This window comes from Papio anubis, chromosome 19, assembly GCF_008728515.1.
Source record: "Papio anubis isolate 15944 chromosome 19, Panubis1.0, whole genome shotgun sequence".
NCBI lineage: Eukaryota > Metazoa > Chordata > Mammalia > Primates > Cercopithecidae > Papio > Papio anubis.
The window spans coordinates 67420427-67440880 of record NC_044994.1 but is presented as its reverse complement, the minus strand read 5'-3'; the positions used below and the strand labels follow the sequence as shown (position 1 = coordinate 67440880).

General features: G+C 48.8%; 1 protein-coding gene across 3 annotated transcripts in view; it reads right to left on the bottom strand.

Moving 5' to 3' along the window:
- Positions 1-2201: 2201 nt before the first annotated feature.
- The window catches only part of TSHZ1 (teashirt zinc finger homeobox 1), an 80767-nt gene continuing 62514 nt past the window's right edge, over positions 2202-20454 (bottom strand). For all 3 annotated transcript variants that reach the window (XM_003914492.5, XM_003914493.5, XM_031658915.1), the window contains exon 2: positions 2202-6716. In XM_003914492.5, the coding sequence (XP_003914541.2) occupies positions 3523-6621 (3099 nt within the window). In that variant the 5' untranslated portion in view covers positions 6622-6716 and the 3' untranslated portion in view covers positions 2202-3522. The remainder of the gene's footprint in view (positions 6717-20454) is intronic.

Here is a 20454-nt window from a genome sequence, read left to right as displayed (position 1 = left end):
CCACACCACAGAAGAGGAAGATCTGTTCCCTGGGACCGCGGGAGGACTTAGGAGGCCGAGAGGACCCAGTGCCATGCGTGCAGTTCATTTGCTGGGACACACAAAACTACATGAAGGGAAGGGTGGACACGTTTCCTCGGACATCAGTGAAGGAAGGGGAAACGTGTCAAGTAAATCTTCAGATTGTAGGTATCCCAATCCTTCCCTGGATTATTCAATCCATTCGTATCCTTACAAATTGAGTTTCTGTGTTACTAAGTATACCTGTATTCAATTGAAGTTGCTACAGAACCATAAAAACATCTTTCAACTTATTTTCTCAAATCCAGCAGACCATGGGGCGGCTACATTTTGCCATCCACAAGGGCTGCAGTGGGAGGTGAAGAGCAGCTCTGGCTTGCCTCTAGCTCCCCACCCCGTAGGAGACGCCCTGCCTCTGGGTGACAGCAGAGATCCCCACCTGGGGCAGATCCCAAGGCCTGTAAGCAGGCATTCAGAGTGTGGTTCTGTAGCAAAAGCTTTTTGGACTCAAAGCCCAAGTTTAGTCATTTAGTCGTTCGTAAGCCATGTGGCCTTGGGTCCGTTCCTCAACCCTGCTGTGCCTGGCTCCTCACCTGTAAACTGAGCGTGAAAGTAACAGAACCCACCGCATACAGTTGTGAGGAAGGAATGAGTTCATAGGTGTGAAGCACTTAGAATTAGTCCCGGGCACAGAGGAAGCACTCGACAAACACTAGTGGGAGTCGCCACGTTCATTATCACTTTCAGGGGTATGATTAAGATAACCTAGTCTCCTATGCATTGATTGGGAAATTACAGTCAAGACAATGTAGCAATACAGTTGGTGAGTTAGGAAGAAAAAATTTAAAGGAAAACTCCAATTCTATGTCCATCCCCCAATGATCGGAACTCAAGTTGCCAGCCGCTTTAAAACCACTCAGTGCTTAGCTGCACACTGGGCCAGTGACCCCCTTCTGGGGAGCACTCACCTCCCTTTGGACCACTTCACCTGCTGCTGCTAACACTTTTGCTATGAGGGTGAAATCACATAATCACATGTTTGCGGGTTTGTGGTAAAATAAACATAACTTCAAAGGATTATTATGCAAAGCCCCCACACCACTGCCATAAGCCTCATTGTTATTCTTCTCTGTCACCCCTTGAGCCCAAAGTACATAATCACCCAGTAATTGAACTGAAATGTCTAAATGGCTGAGGCTCCTAAAGGACATAGCTATTTACCAATGAAAAAAGTCAGAAAAATTTAGCAAACCTCCCTGGCGCTCTGCTGCGTTAGTACAAAAGCCTGTGTAAGTATGACCCACCTGGACCTGCTCCTCCTCCTCAAATCATTAATGGAAACAGAACAATCCTTGCTGTCACGGGGCAATGTGAGAGAAATAATTAAAATATCACAATTGCTTAGCTGCTTCTGAACAGAGAGGTATAAGCTCTAACCTTTCTCAGGATATAATTTTATGAAAATGTAAGCAAAAGGCAGAAAAGTAAATTTTCATGGTCGTGTCATTTAGTGCTCCTGGGGCTGGGGGGAGAGGCCAGGGGGCCTCAATGTCAATGCTTCCCTTGATACAGACTAGGCAGTGAGTTTGGGCTTTCAGGGATGGGGGTCACCCTGGAGGATGGGCGTTTTCATGGCAAGCGTCCTGGCACTCTCAGTAGAGCCCGCCGTGCTCTAATCTGCAGAAAGAAGCCTCATTTCAAACACTGAATACAACAGCAGCCAGTTTTCTTTTTAAAATTGTAGGTTTTTAAAAGCCAGAAATCAGGTTTTCCTCTTTGGAGCAACACAAAACTAATTCCTGGGTCCTCGGGGTCTTTGCTGGTGGAGTAAGCCCTACCCCCCTACTCCCACCATTAAATCTCTGGATAGACACACAGGTTAATTACACATATTTTTAAATTCTGCAAAGGATTCTCTGAAGGACGCATCTCAGCCCACCTAAGTACAAAACAGCCATCACTCAATGGCTAAACTCGGCAATCCTTAGCACCCAGTGGAGTTAAAAATTTTAATTATCATTTTTTAAAGCACAATACTTATCATTTGAATGAAACATGTCAGCACACAAATCATGAAATGATGATTCTGAATAGAATTTTTGTTGGTTGATTGCATAAGCAATACCTCTTGTTGCTGAAATAACATCTCAAAGGCAAAATAATGACGACATGACAATCCGTGTAAATCAAGAACTGCATGTGGGTTTATTTTACATCTGAGAAAACAGTGGATTTAATTGTGTGAACCAAAATGTACTGTACAATATTAATGATAGAACATCAAAATGTATAATTAATAGTGCATTGCTTGCTTTGTTTTTATGTATTTATTTTTGTCTGACAGTCCCTCTGAGTACATGCATCTGGAGAGATGCAGGTGCCAGTAAAAGTCCTCTATTTAAATCAAGCTGCAGGAACTAAATTTTATTCAAAAATTGTGGTTTTACATTATATACACAGAAATTTAATATAAAATGACAATATAAAAAGTTAAAAGGGAAAGCATACAGCCAGAAGGTACAAAGAAAGTTGAAGAGATTAAAATGGTACGATATGTAACATACAGGAGTTTTTAAGCTGATGCTGGCAATTTACAAGGAAAGGACTCCAACGTTTGCCCCATTTTTTTTTTTCATTTACCAATGCAGCACGCTATAGAAAGGTCAGCTTGTACCAAAGCTTACATTTGTAAATAACTATAAACCGCAATATTTTACAGGAAAAAAGAAATAGCATTTTTACACATTTTTAAATAATAGCTTGCATACTTTTTTTTTTTTTTTTTTTTTTTTTGCCGAAAGTGGCATTTTTCCGCATCCAGAGGGTTTGGGCATAGTGGCGAGTGGGTATCTGTTGTTGTTTTTTGTTTTAGACATGTAGAGGTGTGGCTTCCAAACCCCGTGAGTCCTACACAGCTTTCTATCTTCCCACAGCTGCATGCATGTTTCCTCACAAACCAGTTCTGCATATAAAAGCTCATTTTTTAATTATTAAATAAGTTTTGTGTCTGACACAGCTTTTGATCTGAATGAAATGCCTTTAAGCCTTTTTTTTCTTTTTTTCTTTTTTTTCAAGTGAAAGGCACAGAAATGCAATTACAGTCCTCAAAGGGTTAAATTTGACACTACCAGGTTCTATGACCTTTATTGTCATGGCAACTTCGTCATTTTAGGATGTCTTTTTATCATTGTTATTTGTGTCTTTCTTTAGTGCTAAATAATGTCTCTGAGTAGTGTGCCCCACTATTTCCTACAAAAGATAGCTTAACATCAAGAACAGATGTTGAAAATAAAGGTCAGACTTTGACTCACGGAAAAAGAAAAATAACATGCACAGATCGGACAGAGAGCATATAAAGATACAAAATATGTGTAAGAAAACCAAGGTCCAGAGAGGCGGGCCGGCAACAAAGGAAAGACTGATTTTAGAGGCTCAGGCCAGGCCTCGTGCAGCTCGACGACGTTTAGTGCAATGTTCCGCGGTCTCTTGCATACCTGGACGCTATTGTTTCTCCAACTCAGTCACATAGATCAGGTGGTCCTCGGGGGACTTGCCATGAGTCTTGCTAAGGTGCAGTTTGACTGCGTGCTTGCTCGCAAAAGTCCGGTTGCAGAGCTTACATTGGAATGTGGAGCCCAAGTCTTCCTCGGTGGCCCCCAGCGGGCCCAGAGTTTTGTTGGCGAGGACTTTCGAAACATTCTGCTGTTCTTGAATCTGATTGAGTGGCAGCTTGGATAGATCCTTCAGGCTGAAGCCCAAGTGCGTCTCCAAATGACTTATGTATGTAGACGCAGTTCTGAACTGAGAGGCACAATCGTTGCAAAAGAAAACAGGATGCCCTGTGTCCAGGTTCTTTAGGAATTTCGTTCCCCCTGTCCTCCTCAACTGGTACTTCACATTGGCCAGCCAGTGGCTGATGGTGGTCATGGAGAGGCCGGTAAACTTCGAGATGTGCACCCTCTCCTGTGGGCCCAGGTCCGACATGATGTACTTGCCCTCTGTGGTCTCCCGCAAGCTCGAGGCGAACTGGGCCTGCAGGATGAGCAGGTGCTGCGGGTTCCAGTTGGACTGCCGGCCCTTCCTCTTGTGGACCGGTGACAGCTCATCCAGTGCCTCCTCAAAGCTGCTGCCATCAGCATCAGACTTCTCCGAAACTGTAGAGGGCGTGGAGGACTTGGGCGTCAGGCGGCCTGTGAGATTTTTTACCATGTCAGAGATGTCCATGAGCGCGCTCTCCCGCAGAGGTGACGCCACCGGATCGGCCATGCCGGACCCCAGCGGCTTGTTCTTGGACTTGGTTAAGTCAATGGGCTGGTCGCTGTTTTCGTAGTAGTAGCGGTCGATGGCGTCGGCCTGCTTCACCGGGGCGGCGGGGCGCGCCGGCCTGTCCAGCATGCTGTTGCTGATCTTGTAGAGCATGGCCAGCGGGTCCAGCGAGGCGCCCACGGGCTTGGACACCTTGCCCAGGTGGGTGTTCATGATGGACTGCAAAGCGCTCAGAGGGTTGATGAAGGAAGGCTCTGGCGAGTGGTCGGTGATGATCCCCAGGTTGTTACAGCCGTTGGTGACCTTTGCTTTGAGGGGCTCTGTGCCGTTTGGGGTGTGAACGTCCAGCGGTCCCTCCTTTTTGGCCTTCCCGGTCTCGGCCTCAGGGCCCTTCTTCTGCTGTTTGCCGCTGACTTCCTCCGTTTTAGGGAAATCTTTATTCTCTTTTGCTACGGGGGACGCAGCCTTGGCCGGGGAGCTCTTCTCCTTCTCAGGGGGCCTCTCCTCCTTCTTGATGCTGACCTTGCCCGTGACCTTCTCCACCAGCTCCTCCATGGCAGACACATTGCTCTTGTGCGGTGGGGGCGTGAGGCTCCCCGGGGAGTGCAGGAGGGCGTTGTGCTCGTTGGAAGACAGCGACTTCACGCCGCCAGCATAGGACGGCTGCACCTGCACGCTCTGCACGGCCGCCGGGAGCGGCTTCACGGTGCCCGGCAGCTGGTAGGCCGCGTGGATGCTGGGGTAACCACCCCACGAGGGCGCGCCATTCTGGGCTTTGCTAATGGCCGTGGAGACGGTATTCTCCAGGGACTTGAGAATGTCCAGCCCTCCCTTGGGGCTGTCGTCCAGGTCCTCCTCGCGCAGGTAGGGGTACAGGGTGCTGGGCTCAAATTTCTCCGAGCTGTCCTCACTCTCCTCCTTGATCTTCTCCGCATCACCAGCCACGGGCGGCTTCTCCTTCTCCGCCTCTTTCTTGTCTTCCGAAGCTGTGGACCCTGCGGGAGACTCGGGCTGCTTTTTGATGCTGGAGGCCGGCAGCCGCGTGTGGGTGGTGGGCGGCAGGGGGATGGACTGGATCTTCTCTTCCACGACGGGGTCCAGCACCAGCTGCTTGCCCTTCTTTGAGGCTGAGGTGGTCACTTTCAGGAAGTGCCCGGTGACCATCATGTGGGCGGTGAGCTGCTGCAGGGTGTCGTGGGAGCTGCCGCACTCCATGCACTTGAGGATCTGCGCCTTGCGGGCCTCGAACTGCCAGGTGTAGCTGGCACCGTTCTGGTAGCCGTAGCGGTTATTGGGTGTGACATATGGGTTCGCCGCTTTCTGATCCTTGGCTGACTCACTCAGGGCCACCTCTGCGGCCACTCCTGCTGGCTCAGGGGAGCAGGGGGGCGCCAGGTCCTGAAGCGCCCGCTTTTTGGTGGAGGGGACCAGTTTGGTGATGGCTGGCACTGGCTCCTTCAGAGGCACTTTCTGGTAATGCTTGGTTTTGATCATGTGGACGCTGAGGTCCTGCAAGGACTCAAAGGAGTGTCCACAGTACATGCACTTCAGCACCTTCTGGGCGTCCTCCTTCCCCTCCATCTCCATCAGGGAGCGCTTCCTGGGCTTGGACCACCGCTTGGTCTTCTCGGAGTCCTTGTCCCTGTTGTCATCACGGTAGTGGCCTGTCTCGTTCATGTGCACCGTCAGTTCCACCAGCGTGTCGTACGCGGCGCTGCAGTCTTTGCACCGGAACTTGCTGGCGCCAGTGAAGACGGAGCCGTAGAGCTTGTTGTTCTGGCGGTAGAGCTGCACGGTGCTGAACAGGCTGGGCTCGGGGAGCAGCCCGTACGAGGACGTCTGCTGCAGCGTCTTGGCCAGTGCGGCCTGGTGCCAGTCGTACCCGGAGCTGCTGCTGGTACTGGTGGTACTGCTGTGGCTGGTGCTGGAGCTGCAGCTGGTGCTGGGCGTGCTTGCCGTGGGGCCGGCGGTGCTGGCTGGGCAGACGGGGGGCGTGGGGGTGGGGGCGGAGCTCTCCTTCTGGCTGGCATCGTTGGTGCTGGTGGTGGAACCCGACTTCTTTAAATCCAGAGCTAAGCTGGACCAGCAGGACTCAGAGAACAAGTTTGCATACACAGCTTTGATCTGTGCCAGGCTGTCCTGGGGGTAGGAGACGCTGTCGGGACACTGCGGATCCTCCTTCTCTTCTCGAGAGGAAGAGCCTTTGAAATGGGCCAGCTGGTCGCTGCTCTCACTGAAGGGCGACCCATAGCCGGCGTCCTGGTTAGTCGCAGAGCTGACTGGGGAGTTCTGGTAGCTCTGCGCCTCTTTGATCTCCGTCTCTTCATTGCACATGTACTCACTTTCCTGAATGTCCAAAGACAGCCCGTCATCCTCCACGTGCTCTTCATCTATTTCTGCTGCCTTCAATTCTTCCTCAGGAACATAAGCTAGGAGAGAAAAGTAAAACCCAGTCAGAAGAAGTAAATCATCTTCAAGGACGCAGCCTCCCCAGCAGTTAGATGATCTTTAAAAAGATATTTGTCAGCCTAGCTCCCAGGACACAAGGCTACCCCAAGTTTACATATCTACCCCTTTGTAGGAGTTAGGTTCCAAAAGGTGCTGTCCCCTCCTGAGTGTGTCTTTAGCAAAGGGGACTGAACTGGAGGATGGTATCCTGTGCTCGTCCCAAAGATGTCAGTCTGACCCTTGCAGCCTGGTGGGAAGGGCAGGAACTTGGGACTCCAGCTACCACCCACCAAGTACCCCTCCTATCGGCTGTTCCCTCCTAAGTGACCCAGGAGTCCCCTCACGACTTCCACATGGCAAATACTTGTAAACACCCATCGGGCACGACCTGGTTATCAATTTTCAGAGCAGGATCTTCACAGACAGTATTATATCGTTCCCATAAATAAAAACACTCCTCAATGGCAAGCAATGAAAACACTCCGGTCTTCAGCAAAAGCAAGAACCCAAAACATGGCCCCGCCCATCCCCTGCCTGGGCAGAGTAAAGCGCCACCCTCATGGGGCTGCCAGATGGCAAAAGCCATGGTTGTTCACCAAGGCCCAGAGCAGCCTCACTGACTGCAGCCAAAAGCTGGAAGGAAGGCACCAAAATGTCCACTGATGGTTGGAGGGATGAACGCGGTGTAGCGTTTCGTCTGTGCAGCAGCCTCCAGGCACCTGTGGCCGGGGGCAGAGGCACACACAGCAGTGGGCCAGCAGTGACGGGCTCCCCAAACTGAGCAGATCCAAGTCAAGCGAAACGTTTCCTTTGCATTAGTGGCCATGAAACTCCCTTTCACAAAGATGGGTTGATGAGAGCCGTGAGGCACTTTCCTGTAGTGGATCCTGATAGAAGGGCTTCCCGCACACAGTGGGAGGGGCCTGGGGCCAAGGCCAGCACATGCTCAGGCCTGCCAACATCATAAACCTGGGCCTTCTGCTTCCTTCAGAAGGCAGAACATCACTCAGGCTTGGAAAGGGAGTTCTGACACGCACCGCAGCGTGGATGCACCTCGAGGGCACGGTGCTCAGTGAAGGGAGCCGGTCACGAGAGGACACGTACGGCACGGCTCGCCTCACGTGAGGGCCCTAGAACCATCACATTCATAGAAAAAGAAAGCAGAATGGTGGTGGGTGCCAGGAGAAGGAGGGGATGGGGACAGAGTTTCCGTCTGGGAAGATGAGAAAGTTCCAGAGATGGAGGGTGGTGATGGCTGCACAACAATATGAACATTCTTAACGCCATGAAACTGTGCACTTAAAATGGTTAAAATGGTCACTTATATGTTATAAATATTTTATCACAATAAAAGCTGTTTAATTACAAAAGCCCAACGGTCCACGCTCCATCCGCCGACTACAGGTCCACGACCGCGCAGCAGAGCGACCTCATGGGCTGAAGGCAGCGTTTCCCAGAGGGGCCTCCGGGATACGGCAGTTGTCCCATGGATGAGGCTGGAGGGCACAGAAACCGAGATGCAACCTGGACTTGTGACTGCAGGACATGTCAGATCCTTTACTGCACAACACACCTTCCCAACTCCCAAGGGAGACTACTGCAAGGAACACCGCCTCAGCTTCTTTGACCAAGGCACTTTTGCTTACTTTTCCCGTCTGAGGGAACAACTAGCTGGACTAGAGTTCCATCAACAACTTGGGATATTCGGGGTTCAGATACTTTGCAGAAAGTCCCTAGTAAAATGCATTGATCTGACCTAAAAGGGGTGTCTCATTAAACATCTTCATTCATGATCACATCATCAGAGCCAGGGCCCAAGGGAACACGACAACGAGGACACACATTTCCAGGGAGGACTGCTGGGAGGGACAGAAAACATCTTGGCTGCCCAAAGGAAGGATGCCAGGGGCAGCGGGGAGCAGTGTGAGAGCCTCAACACCTGCAAATGCAGGGCTTCAGATTCCAGCGGCAGCCACCACTCACAGGCACACGCACAATCGCACGTGTACACACAAGCACACGCACACACACGCACAATGAGAGACGACTGAATCGGTCACGTGGAGAGTCTCTTCTAGCTCAGGCCGTCCCAAGTGCTTGCACGCACTGCCCTTTCTGCACACAGCCTCAACTCCACCTCTAGTGACAGCATAAGACAATCTGCGCACCTGTGTTCACACGTTTCACAGCAGTATGCGGAACAGCAGCAAATCCAGGAATCACGATTCTGTTCACACTGTGCTGTGATTGTGGAAAATAACCAATCATGTAAGACCTCAGGCCTCAACTATAGGCATCAACATCTGGGGAATGTTCTAGATGATACTATGACTCCCCTGTAAAATATAACACTCAAAATTAAAAGATAATTGCTAAGTTCAGGCACACTGTCATTCGCCCCTAATTATTAAAGGTTTAGGATGGCCCAGTTCTGAGGGTTCACTGCTGGGACCTGAGAACCCCACTTTAAGAACCACTGGTCAGACTCGTCACCTTTGAACCAGCCTGGCCTGGGTCATGTTGGCTTGGGCCACAAGGTGCAGCTCCTCTGCGTACTCGGAGGGTGACTCTGAAGGCTGCAGGGTGTGCTGGGCAGGGCAACGCCTGGGAGAGGCAGAAGGCCCAGGTTTACGATGTTGGCAGGCCTGAGCATGCGCTGGCCTTGGCCCCAGGCCCCTCCCACTGTGTGCGGGAAGCTCTTCTATCAGGATCCACTACAGGAAAGTGCCTCACGGCTTTCATCAACCCATCTTTGTGAAAGGGAGTTTCATGGCCACTAATGCAAAGGAAACGTTTTGCTTGACTTGGATCTGCTCAGTTTGGGGAGCCCGTCACTGCTGGCCCACTGCTCTGTGTGCCTCTGCCCCCGGCCACAGGTGCCTGGAGGCTGCTGCACAGACTAAACGAGCCCTCCCACAGCCCACCCCACGGCAGGCAGCCAACCTGTGTGTGCTACTGAGTGACTTTGTGTTCGTTGGCTTGGGTTACCATATCCACATACGGTAGACTGGCTGGCTTGACCAACAGAACTTCCTTTCTCCCAGTCCTGGAGGCTGGAAGTCCCAGGCTAAGGTCTGGCAGGGTTTGCTTTCTGGTGAGGCCTCTCCCTGGCTTGAGGATGGCAGCTCTCCCCTTGAATGGCTCTTCCTTCCAGCAGGTGGGAAGTGAGAGCTCTTCCACTTCCTCTAAGGTCACCTCTGTTGGACAAGGGCCCTGTGACCCCATTTAACGTTAATTACTTCCTAAAGGCCCCTTCTCCAAATACAGCCCCAATGGGAGTCAGGGCTTCCACATACGAATGAAGAGGACACAATTCCGTGCACGGCAGGCTTCTGTCTCAACTCTGAAAACACAGAAATGGGAAACCTGCTCTCACACCTCTAGGGTGTGTTCAACACTGACCAATCCTCGTCCTCTTGCTTGGAGCGGGCGCCCACAAAGGATGAGGGTCAGGAGTCACGGCTGCGTCTCAGGACCTGGCCCGGCATCTCAGGACCGCATGGTGATGGCCTCCTCCCGGACCATCCTGCACCCTCACGCTCCCAGCGGGTGCAAGCATCATCCAGACCAGGCTCCACTCGGCCGTCCTCCAAGACAGTCCATTCTGCACCCAGGAAGTTCCCAGGCTGAGCTACAATGTATCTCATTGCCAATCTGTGTCAGAACAGACTGGACCTCACAGATCCACAGAACGAGAAGGCCCTCCTAAGAGGTCATCTTCCCAGCACGCCATTTTCTTGCGCAGATGTCCACGGCCCTGTGTGGGCTCCAGGGGGTGCGGACGTGGAAGGAGGGGGTCCATAAAGTCCCTGCCCTAGGGACAGGGACTCATGTCCCAGGGAAGAAGCAAAGCAGGGTGATCAGGCAGCCTGTGGCCGGGTAGGGGAGGGACACTTTTGGAAGGGAGGGAGCTCCAGTGTGGACCAGGGTGAAGGCTGGGCCCCCACAGGTTCAGGCTCTCCCTGCCCGTGCCTAGCATGCCCACCTTCCAGATGCCATCTGGAGGCAGCTTCTCACTCCCCACCCGGTTGCACCTGTGAGCAGCATGTGGCCCTGTCCGTTTCTGGACCCTCGGTGCCCGCTTCCCCCTCCCTGTTCTGAACTGCCGCATCCCCAGGTCGGCCTGCTGCTCTTGCCCATTCTTACCGCAGCCTCTCTCTGGCCAATCTCACCTTCTCCACAACCCCAGTGCCTGTGACCACCACAGCCATGGGCACCCCTGCACACCTGCCAGACACAGGCCCATCAGGAAGGACGCCTGTCCTGCTGCCCCCGTGGTGCTTTCAGGGCCTGGCCCCATGTCGGGCCCATGGAAGGAGCCCCCCTGTTCTAACACAGATCTAAGGTGACGGGTACTCCACATCATACCTATGTTGTGTGCAAACAATGACACCCCACTGCCTGCTCCAGCACTGTCCTCCTCATAACAACAGCTCACTTTCTCCTCCTTCTGAAACTCCAGATTCAGATGTTACCGAATAACCCTAAATGAGAGTATCTGAGCCAGAAAAGCAGCACGATCCTCAAAGCCTCCTGGTCCTCGGGCCCCACATCCAAACTGGCCCTGCACTGATGACCAGGCTCTGTGGCCAGAGCCTTCCAATGTCCCCCAACTGACGTCCCTCCACTCCTGGTCTGTGACATTCTCCCTTCCAGCAGACGCTGTGCTCCCAACAACCCTGAGTTCAAGCCTTTGTTGAAGCTGTGTGTCCCAGGCAGGGCATCTGGACCCTCACTGCTGCCCCGCCTGTGCCCAGCCCTCCATGCCCAGCCCGCTCTATCTGGGGGTTCCAGGCAGCCCTTCTTCCACAGGGGAGTGCCCAGTCTGGATGCCAGCCCTCCCCCACTCTCTGCCTGGTGTGAGCTACTGGGCCCTCCCTCATCCCTCCAGGCAGACTCGAAGGTCATCTCCTTATGCCACCCTCTCAACCCCCTCACAAAATTCACCACTCCTGGAAGAATCTGGAGCTGTTACCTGTCTGTCCTCTTCATCAAGCTGTGAACTCTTCCACTCAACCAACACAGCACAGGCTCCTGCGCCTCTGGGTTGAGTATTTCCATCCCATTGCCTCATTTAATTCTCACAACCCTTTAAGCTAAGTATCACTGAGACACCTATTCCACAGGAAAGAAAACAGTCTCAGAGAAGTTGACCGACTTCCCTGAAGTAACACAGGAAACAAATGATGAACACATGATTTGAAAGCCAGTCACTGACTCCCAGCCCCATCTTTCTTCTTTGCCAAGTTATTTTCTTTTGTCTCATTAACATCTAAATGCCAGAGAAGATACGGAGTAAATGTTTTTGAATGAATGAATGATCAAAAGTAATTCTGTATTAAGTATTTAGAACGGCCATTATGTGCCAGACACGGTGTTATTAGAGAATCTCAAAGAAAAAGAGTAAAGGGAGAGAAATGTTAAAACATTGATATCCTTTAGCCCAATCATTTTATTTTTTTGAAGTTAGTCTAAGAAGTTAATATGAAATGCAGAAAAAGCTTCATGCCCAAAGATGTCCCTTATACAAGATGTCCTTTTATATACATAAAACTTGCTTGTCACAGTCTAAATCTTCAACAATAAGGAGTGGTTACATGAACTAGTATTTATTCCCAGGATGCAGTATCCTTCAAACATGAGAAAGTATGTTTTAATAACATGGAGAAAGTCATTAAATGAAAAAAGCAGAAGATAAAATTATATACACAGTACAAAGAAAAAATCCTTTTCAAGAATGTTACAGTGTTTTCTATCTAGATAATAAATACAAGGGTTATTTATCATTGAATGAAGTGGTTCCTGATAAATATCGTATTTTCGAAATCTTCATTGTTTTCAGTTCAGCCAACATGGACTAGCCATTGAACACCATTGCTGGAATGAATTCGCTACAAGCGAACTTTCATGGAACGTCTACCAGCCGCAGCCACAGCCACCAGTCAGATCCTGGGAATTAGGGAGCACGGAGAATGGCATGGCCCAGCCCGGGGCAGGAATGCTGGGAAAGGCTTTATTAATTGTTACTGTGTTTCAACGTTAAAAATGAAAGGGGGTTTGGGACGATCGGGGATGCAGATGGTGTCTGGGCTGAGAACATGAGTGGGCTCCTGCTCCACACTGCCAGAGAGGCTGTCCTGGGTGAAAGGGGGTTTGGGACGATCGGGGATGCAGATGGTGTCTGGGCTGAGAACATGAGTGGGCTCCTGCTCCACACTGCCAGAGAGGCTGTCCTGGGCTGCTCTGCCCCAGTTCCCCCAAGTCCCTGACCACAGTGGCCGCCTCCCACCTTCCTCCTGCTCCAGCTCCTCAGTGCCACAGCCACTGCAGGGCATTCTCCATCCAGCCTTCCCATGGGAGGGGCTGCAGAGTCTGACAAACAGGAGGGCCGGCGGCCCAGAGCCTTTCCCACAGCGGCTCACCATACACAGCTGTCACCATGCTAGGCCTTAGCTGATGGGGTTTGCTCACTGCTGTCCTTGCCCTCTGAACCTTCTGGCATTTATACTTTCATCATATACTCTTCCAGTTTATTTAATCCTGATGATCTTTCAGCTATTTTACTATTCTACTATGTTCTTTTTGCTCACCCTACCTATTTTTTTAACTAGCTCACCTTCTCCCCTCTAGCTTACAAGAGATGCGAGGAAGCACAAACCTTCAAGACAGCTGGGAGGACGGCCTACCCTCCACCCCCACATCACTGGGCACCAATTCTTACTGGCCCGAACCCGCCCTCCGGACACCAAGCAGCTCTCCTGACCCCGTTGGATAAAGCACATCCCCACGATTCTCCCACCGCCCCAGTCCAGGGGCCTTGAGGCTGAAGTGCTGGTCAGGGTGGCCTCTTGTCTGAAGCTCTTGTGACCATGGAAGGGAACAGCCTTTGGGACAGCCACAGACATTAGTGGGTGCAAGGGACTCCACGGTCCCACAGATGGAGGTGGGCAGGAGGATGCCCCATGAAAGACTCCATATTAAATCTGTGACTGGACTGCCAGCCTCACCTTACCCTCTTCCTCCATCATTGCAAGACCCTTCAAGGACTGGCTTAGTTCCAAGGACTCAATAATAATAAAAATCATAATAGTTACTGGAGCCACAGCACCACCTCCGGACAACCACTCCAGCAGCCAGCACTGGAGGACCCGTGCTTCTGATCTCCCCCATCACAGCTGAGCAGCCAAGGGTCCTCCCAAGGCTCAAGCAGGCAGCAGCAGGCCAGGCTCCAAGCAGCCCCTGCCTCCCTCCACACCCAGTCCGTTCAACACAGTGCGCTGAGCCTCCCAGTTCTTCTGCCCCCACAGGCCCCCAACAAGGTCCCGTACCCTTCCAAAACTAGGGAGCAGGCAGAGAGCACCACATCCCAGGGCCAGAACCCCTCAGAAGGACTGAAAATCAACAGAGTTTCATTTGAAGAGTTTAGGACCCAGGGAGAAGGTGGTGGCTAGGTGTCACAGGACAAAGCCTGAGAAGGGAGAAATTCCAACCCAGAACCCAGGGTGCCTGCAAACAAGAGCAACCCAACACCCTGGCTGCCGTATTAGGCAAACGACTGCTTGGATTTTGCTAAGTCTGTATCCGGGAGGAATGTGCCAAACCACATTGGGAAGCCAGCCCCTCCCCCAAACCCCCGGGGCTATACCTGTCACACACAGCAAGGTCCACTAAGCCACCCTGGATGTGTGCACGGGTGACCCAAAGGGGTGCTCCCCAGGAGCCTGGGCCTGAAAAGACAGAGTGAACTGGGGTGGGACTGACACCCCACTGGTTCGCCTTTATGGGGCTTACACTAGCGTGACCATTGCTGTGGTTTCTTAGTAGAACAGATCCCCCCACCCACCCCATTAGCATGGCAGAAGAAGAGAGATGGAAGGTACGGATCTGATGTCTGGAGAGCATGGTAGGAGCCCAGGCTCAGACACGTACACACAGTGTGACCTGATACACTCACTCGCTCCTTGGGACCTCGGTCTCCCCACTGGTACAATCATTGTCCCCACTGGAACAATGTCTTTTGGGGTTACAGGAAGTATTTATGGCAATGACAGAATCATCACCATCAGTTGGTGGCCCAACTGTGTGCTTGTCAGCTGCTGTGGTCTGAATGTTTACCCCCGCCCTCGAATTCCTCTGTTGAAATCTAACCCCCCACGGTGATGGTAGAAGGAGGTAGGGCCTTTAGGAGGTCACCAGGAAAGAGCCCTCAAGAACAGCATGAGTGCCCTTATTTTTAAAAAGGCTCCAGAGAGCTGCCTTGCCCCTTCTACCACCTGAGGACACAGTGAGAGGACACCGTCTACACACAGGAGGCAGGCCCTCACCAGCTCCCGGATCTGCTGCTGCCTTGACCTCCCACCTCCCAGGCCCAGAACTGTGAGTAATACACGTCTGTTGCTCACAGTCCACACACAGACACACAGTCCACAGTGCTCTGCTACAACAGCCCGAAGGAACTAGGACGCCTGCTCCTCCTCTTCCTCACACCCTGTAGACTCACAGGATGAATCAGAAAACGTCCTGCGTGCAGATGTGCCATCGTCCTGTGGCTGTGGGAACCTGCTTAACTTCATGCCACTCAAATACATGGGAACAATAGGAACAAAATAACGATTAGCCCATCCCAGCCCAAGCCCATCCCTTCAGTTAAGACTGAAGCTGAGCCAACATCAGTGTTAACTGTTGTGTAGATGGTGCTCTGACAGTCAGATGTGAAATCCGGGCCACGGATCGGCTGGGTCCTTCTTGTTCTTCTTTTCCCTGTGCCTGCCTTTCAGAGGCTTTGCTGATGATTAGAGCATCTGCCAAAGAACAGAGGAAGGAAGGGAGAGGTGGGGAAACCGACACCAGGCAGAAATGCTGTTCCTTGTGAAGAGCTCTTTGGAGGCCTGGCGGAGGAGGTCGTGGACACAAACGATAGCAATAAGGTCAGGAAACTGTCTACCCAAGTTCTCTCTTCCTCATTAGCACATGTAAGTGAGAGCTGACTGTGAAAGAGGAATGATGTTCAAAAGTGACAAACACAAATGCAGGTCTTCAGTCCCTGCTTGGTGACTGCCTTACAGTAAATACCAAATTTCACTATTGTATTGCCACCTGGTGAAACTATATAATCTTACCAAATTACATGTTTGTCTAAATCAAACTATTTTTCAGACTGGCAAATGTGATATCCAAGAACAGATGGCCATTATATCAAAATACATTTACTCCAAGGGGCCAATTCACAAAAGGGGCCTCCCCACACCTAAGTGATGAATGTATAGCTTCGATTCACTGTCGAATCTTACGAAACACACTGTCTTCCAAATTTATAATTGATCACTCATAAAGTAATGCCACCTTCATTATGGAGAGAGCAGGTGGTTTTGATGAAAGTTAGAATACACTGGGAAACAAAAAATGCAGAGAGAGCAGACACAGGCAGAGCTCAGTCCTTCCTCCTCAGGAAAGAAGGTAAAAATACAATATATGCGCTAATTTACTAACATCGTTCTGATTTCTTGCAGGAAGACTGACACCCTGCCAAGCAAAGCTGAAAGGCCACTTTTGCTCTGACATGATAGAAACAAAAAATTTTCTATTACTTCAGCAAATTTTAGTTGCCTGATACCAATCATTAATGTACTGGTTTACTTAAGCATTTGATGTATAAGAGAATTACTTTATTTACTTAAAACCCAGTAGAGATGGGTGCACCAAAATCTCAGAAGTCACCACTAAATAACTTATTCATGTATAATGAAAAATAAATAGAAATATAATTTAAATACATATATTTATTATTATGGTTATTATATATACATAAGAAACCAGTAAATGTTTAAAAAAAAAATAGAAACAATTTTTAAGAATTTCGGAGTCTGCACATAAAATGACCTAAAGGCTTTTCCCAATTCTGATTTTAATTAGGAATCCACAGGTAACTGTTTTAAAACAAACATAATTTCTTCTTTCTCTCACTGCCCCTGAATTCAATTTCAAGTTAAGTGGGGAATAAGAAAACTAATTAAAGACCCTCTTGCTGTTCCCAATAAGCACTTTAGGTGTTAATCTTTTGTCTAGAGTTTGTCAACAATGTACTTAACAAGTAGCACAAATCAGAGCTTAAACTGTAATTTAAAAGATGAAAAACTCTGATTTTCAGTGGTGTCAGGAAGAAAAAGAGGACATTATATGAGAATCTTAAAAAATTAAAAGAAGTTAAAATAAAGTGAGAAGAGCAAAAAGCAAGTGACACTTCTATGCACCTGAGAGAGCACATGGCTGTTTCCGGACTACTGGAGTGCATGTTCACACGTGGTGGAAATGCTCTCTTATTCCAGAAACCAAGCTAAGCATCCCCGAGGTGTGCATACCCAAAGACCTGCACTCAAAACATCAGCCAATTTCAGTTTTTACCCCCACGTCTGGGGAAAGAGAAATCTCACCCTGAGGCAGTCTGATGACCCTGGGTCTACAAACCCAATACGAGCCAACACCAGCTTCCAACTTGGTACTATCTGACCCCCTGAAACTAAAACAGGACTTTCAGCAGCCAGGGTAGGGCTCGCCCTGATGAGAAACATTTAGAAATCCGGAGAGACTTGTGCATGGCATACCTCGTCAAATGGCTGAAGTGAGTGTAAAGAAACATAACTCAGATTAAGTACCAGCTCATTCTCTGGCTACATGCTGCCAGCCATCACCGAGAACTACTAACAAACGTCACCAAATCTACTGCTGCCTGATAACGCAGTTACCTTCACAGCACTGCACACTGTACTCTTGCAACACTTTAACACAAAGTTTACTCCTAAACGTGAACTTCTACAGGCCTTCCCAAGGGTCTCAGAGGATGGAAGGGAAAGATCAAGAAGTGAAGGCTCTTCCACAGTCTTCAAAACCCACAAAGGGCTTATATCAGAGAATATGTCTCCATTTTAAAAGCCAGTAGCTTATTCCCATCAACACACAGGATACAGAAAAGAAACGGGAATGCCAATCCCCAGGCCATCGTGGCGTGGATGTAGGCAAGTGGCAAGGACGTGTACCAGGCACCCGTGCTGCTACTGATGGGAGACTAGCACCAACATCCAGCCCAGAGTTAGGAGAACTTTTATCTTTAAAAGTGGCTACAGACAGAAATTATTTACCAGTGTGATGAACCATGAGCTAACACATCCTGCATAATTGTTTCTATACTTGACTGGAAACCAAGTACAGGGTAACATAACACCTGACTTTATTTAAATCCCTTTAGTAACAATATTCGGTGTCTGATTCAAAAGTTATATCAACACTATCATGACAGAAAATAAAATTCTTTATCTTAATAATTAGGTTTATTTTTACTATTATCAGTGAATTCTCATAACTGCTTTACAAGATGCCTTTTTAAAAAAGTTTACTTTGGCAGCGAGAAAGACAGACAGATAGACAAAGATAGAAAGAGACATAACAACTTACAAGTTTAGCTAATTATTTGTGACAATGCTGTTTTCATTATAAGCTACAATTTTCTAAAAATCTTTTGTTTTCACTATAAGCTACAGTTTTCTAACAATCTTTAGTTCTTATGGGTACAAATGTACTGGAATATATTATGATATTTGTAGAAATGCTTATTTCTAGCAATGAACCTATCAGAATATCCTTTACCAGGGGAATGAATAAAATCTTTTAGCCTAAAAGATTTTTATAAAAGAGGCTACTGAATCACAGAAAATAAAGTCGCCACCTCTGCATTTTCTCCACTACACCCTCGCTGTTGGCGTCACCAGCCCCCCGCCATCACCCCACCCCACCTCACGAAAATCTGAATGAGTAAGCTTCAAAATGGTAACTGCAGTATAAAATTCTTCTTTTACAATTACTTATAGAAATAAATGACATTTTCCCCATCAAATAAAACAAAGACTCCAGATCATCATTTTTGCTATTTCTTTTTGTGTCAAAACAGCTTTGCCATCACTCCCCCACCCTTCCTGAGCCTAGTACGATGGTGCAGAATGTGACAGTGTGAGCGTGTACAGTGTGTCCTGCCATCGGGGGGACACTCACAGCACCCTACAGACTGCAAGGAACCGTGTGAACCAGCAAGCACCAGCAGCCCAGGAGGAGGCGCCGCCAGCCTTCACACGCATGCATGTGTGGGTGTGGGTGTGCAAGAGTGCACACGTGTGTGCACATAGGTGTGAGTGTGTGCAGGCGAGTGTGTATGTGCATGGGTGTGAATAAAAAATTTCAAATTATATAGGCCCTACCATTCCCAAAATGGAAAAGGGACAACTGGTTCTTATGGTTAGACTTCATTTTTTAATTAAATCTTGTTAATATTTTTTGTCATAAAATGTGCCTTCTGGATGCCAATGTGTCCCTGAAGATACGCTGTCACCCTGAGCAACATGAAATTATGTGTGTTCTAATGCGAGTGGACATAAGGCAATGTATACGGTCCCTGTTAGAGCCTCATACGACACCAACAATGTGTGACCTGACGGTTTACAATGTAAACACACACACGCCGTCTGAAAAACATTCTCATCTCAAATTGTAATTATATAAGGCACAAACATCGTATCTTTAGCAAATTAGATAAAAATTATGTTTCTCAATTTGTAGCCCAACATTGTTTAAAACATCTTTGTTTCTTTAAAGAAAACAAGACTCACTCTAGTCAACAGTCATTTTTAAGGATGGGTGAGAAGTGACAGCTGTATTTGCTTTTTAATGGCTAAATGTGGTAAAGTTGCAAATTCCCTCGAGTCTTAATAACACTGGCTCTGAGCAATTAGGTTTGTATTCTCCCCGAACTTGCATCTTAATCTGTACCCCAATTATGCACAAAATAAAGGTGTTTTCTTAAACCATCCTGTTTTATATTCCATAAGAGGTGAACACTCCCAGAATGCTGCCTCACTGTTATCGCTGCTCTGTGGATAGATGAACAAGTGTGGGTGCTTTGCTAAAGAGCTGAAGCAACAATAGAAGAAAGGCTTCCCCGAACACGCTCTGCTTTCTAAAAGTCAGCTTCAAATCTATCCTGAAAAATCCAGCAGACACCCCAAATACCCACACACACTATGGAACATCCGTGCACCCCGTCTCTTCCTCCTCGGTGGCAAAACACCCTGATGAAAAGCAGAAGGTGTGTCCCTTTCACAAAAGGCACAGCGTTCCCACATTTGGACGTTTGGAGTCACTGGGATATTGGTATTAATATGACAGGCCAGCTGACTAGGTGTTTCCATCTCTAACTCATCTGGATAGTAAATAACACAGTCTTCATCGGAGAAAGGTAGCAATACTGGAAAATACAATGTACAAATGCAGCATTTTAGGATGAAAATATGTGGAACAACCCGCATTAACATACTTGGATTGACAACGATGTTATGGGGCACATATTCCCCTTGAGATATGACCTGATACTCTCTCTAGAAGGAGAGTACAGGTAGAGGGATACAGTGACAAGGAATTGAGTTCCAATGTAAATTCTTTTTAAATAGCACTCGCAAGCCAAGTGAAATGGCTCTTCTTCACATTAACAACTTAAAGAACTAGAGTGACTCTCTAGGCAAAGAGAAGGCCACTCTGAAAGAGGATTATTTCTAATCACAAAGAAATGAAGAAAATGCCAGTTCTCCGTCCTCCCTTTAAGTTTTAGAGGAGTCCTAAGAAACCTAGTAGAATCGCCCTGTGGTTTTGCCCAGCTGAAGATGAGCCTGGCAGGCAGCC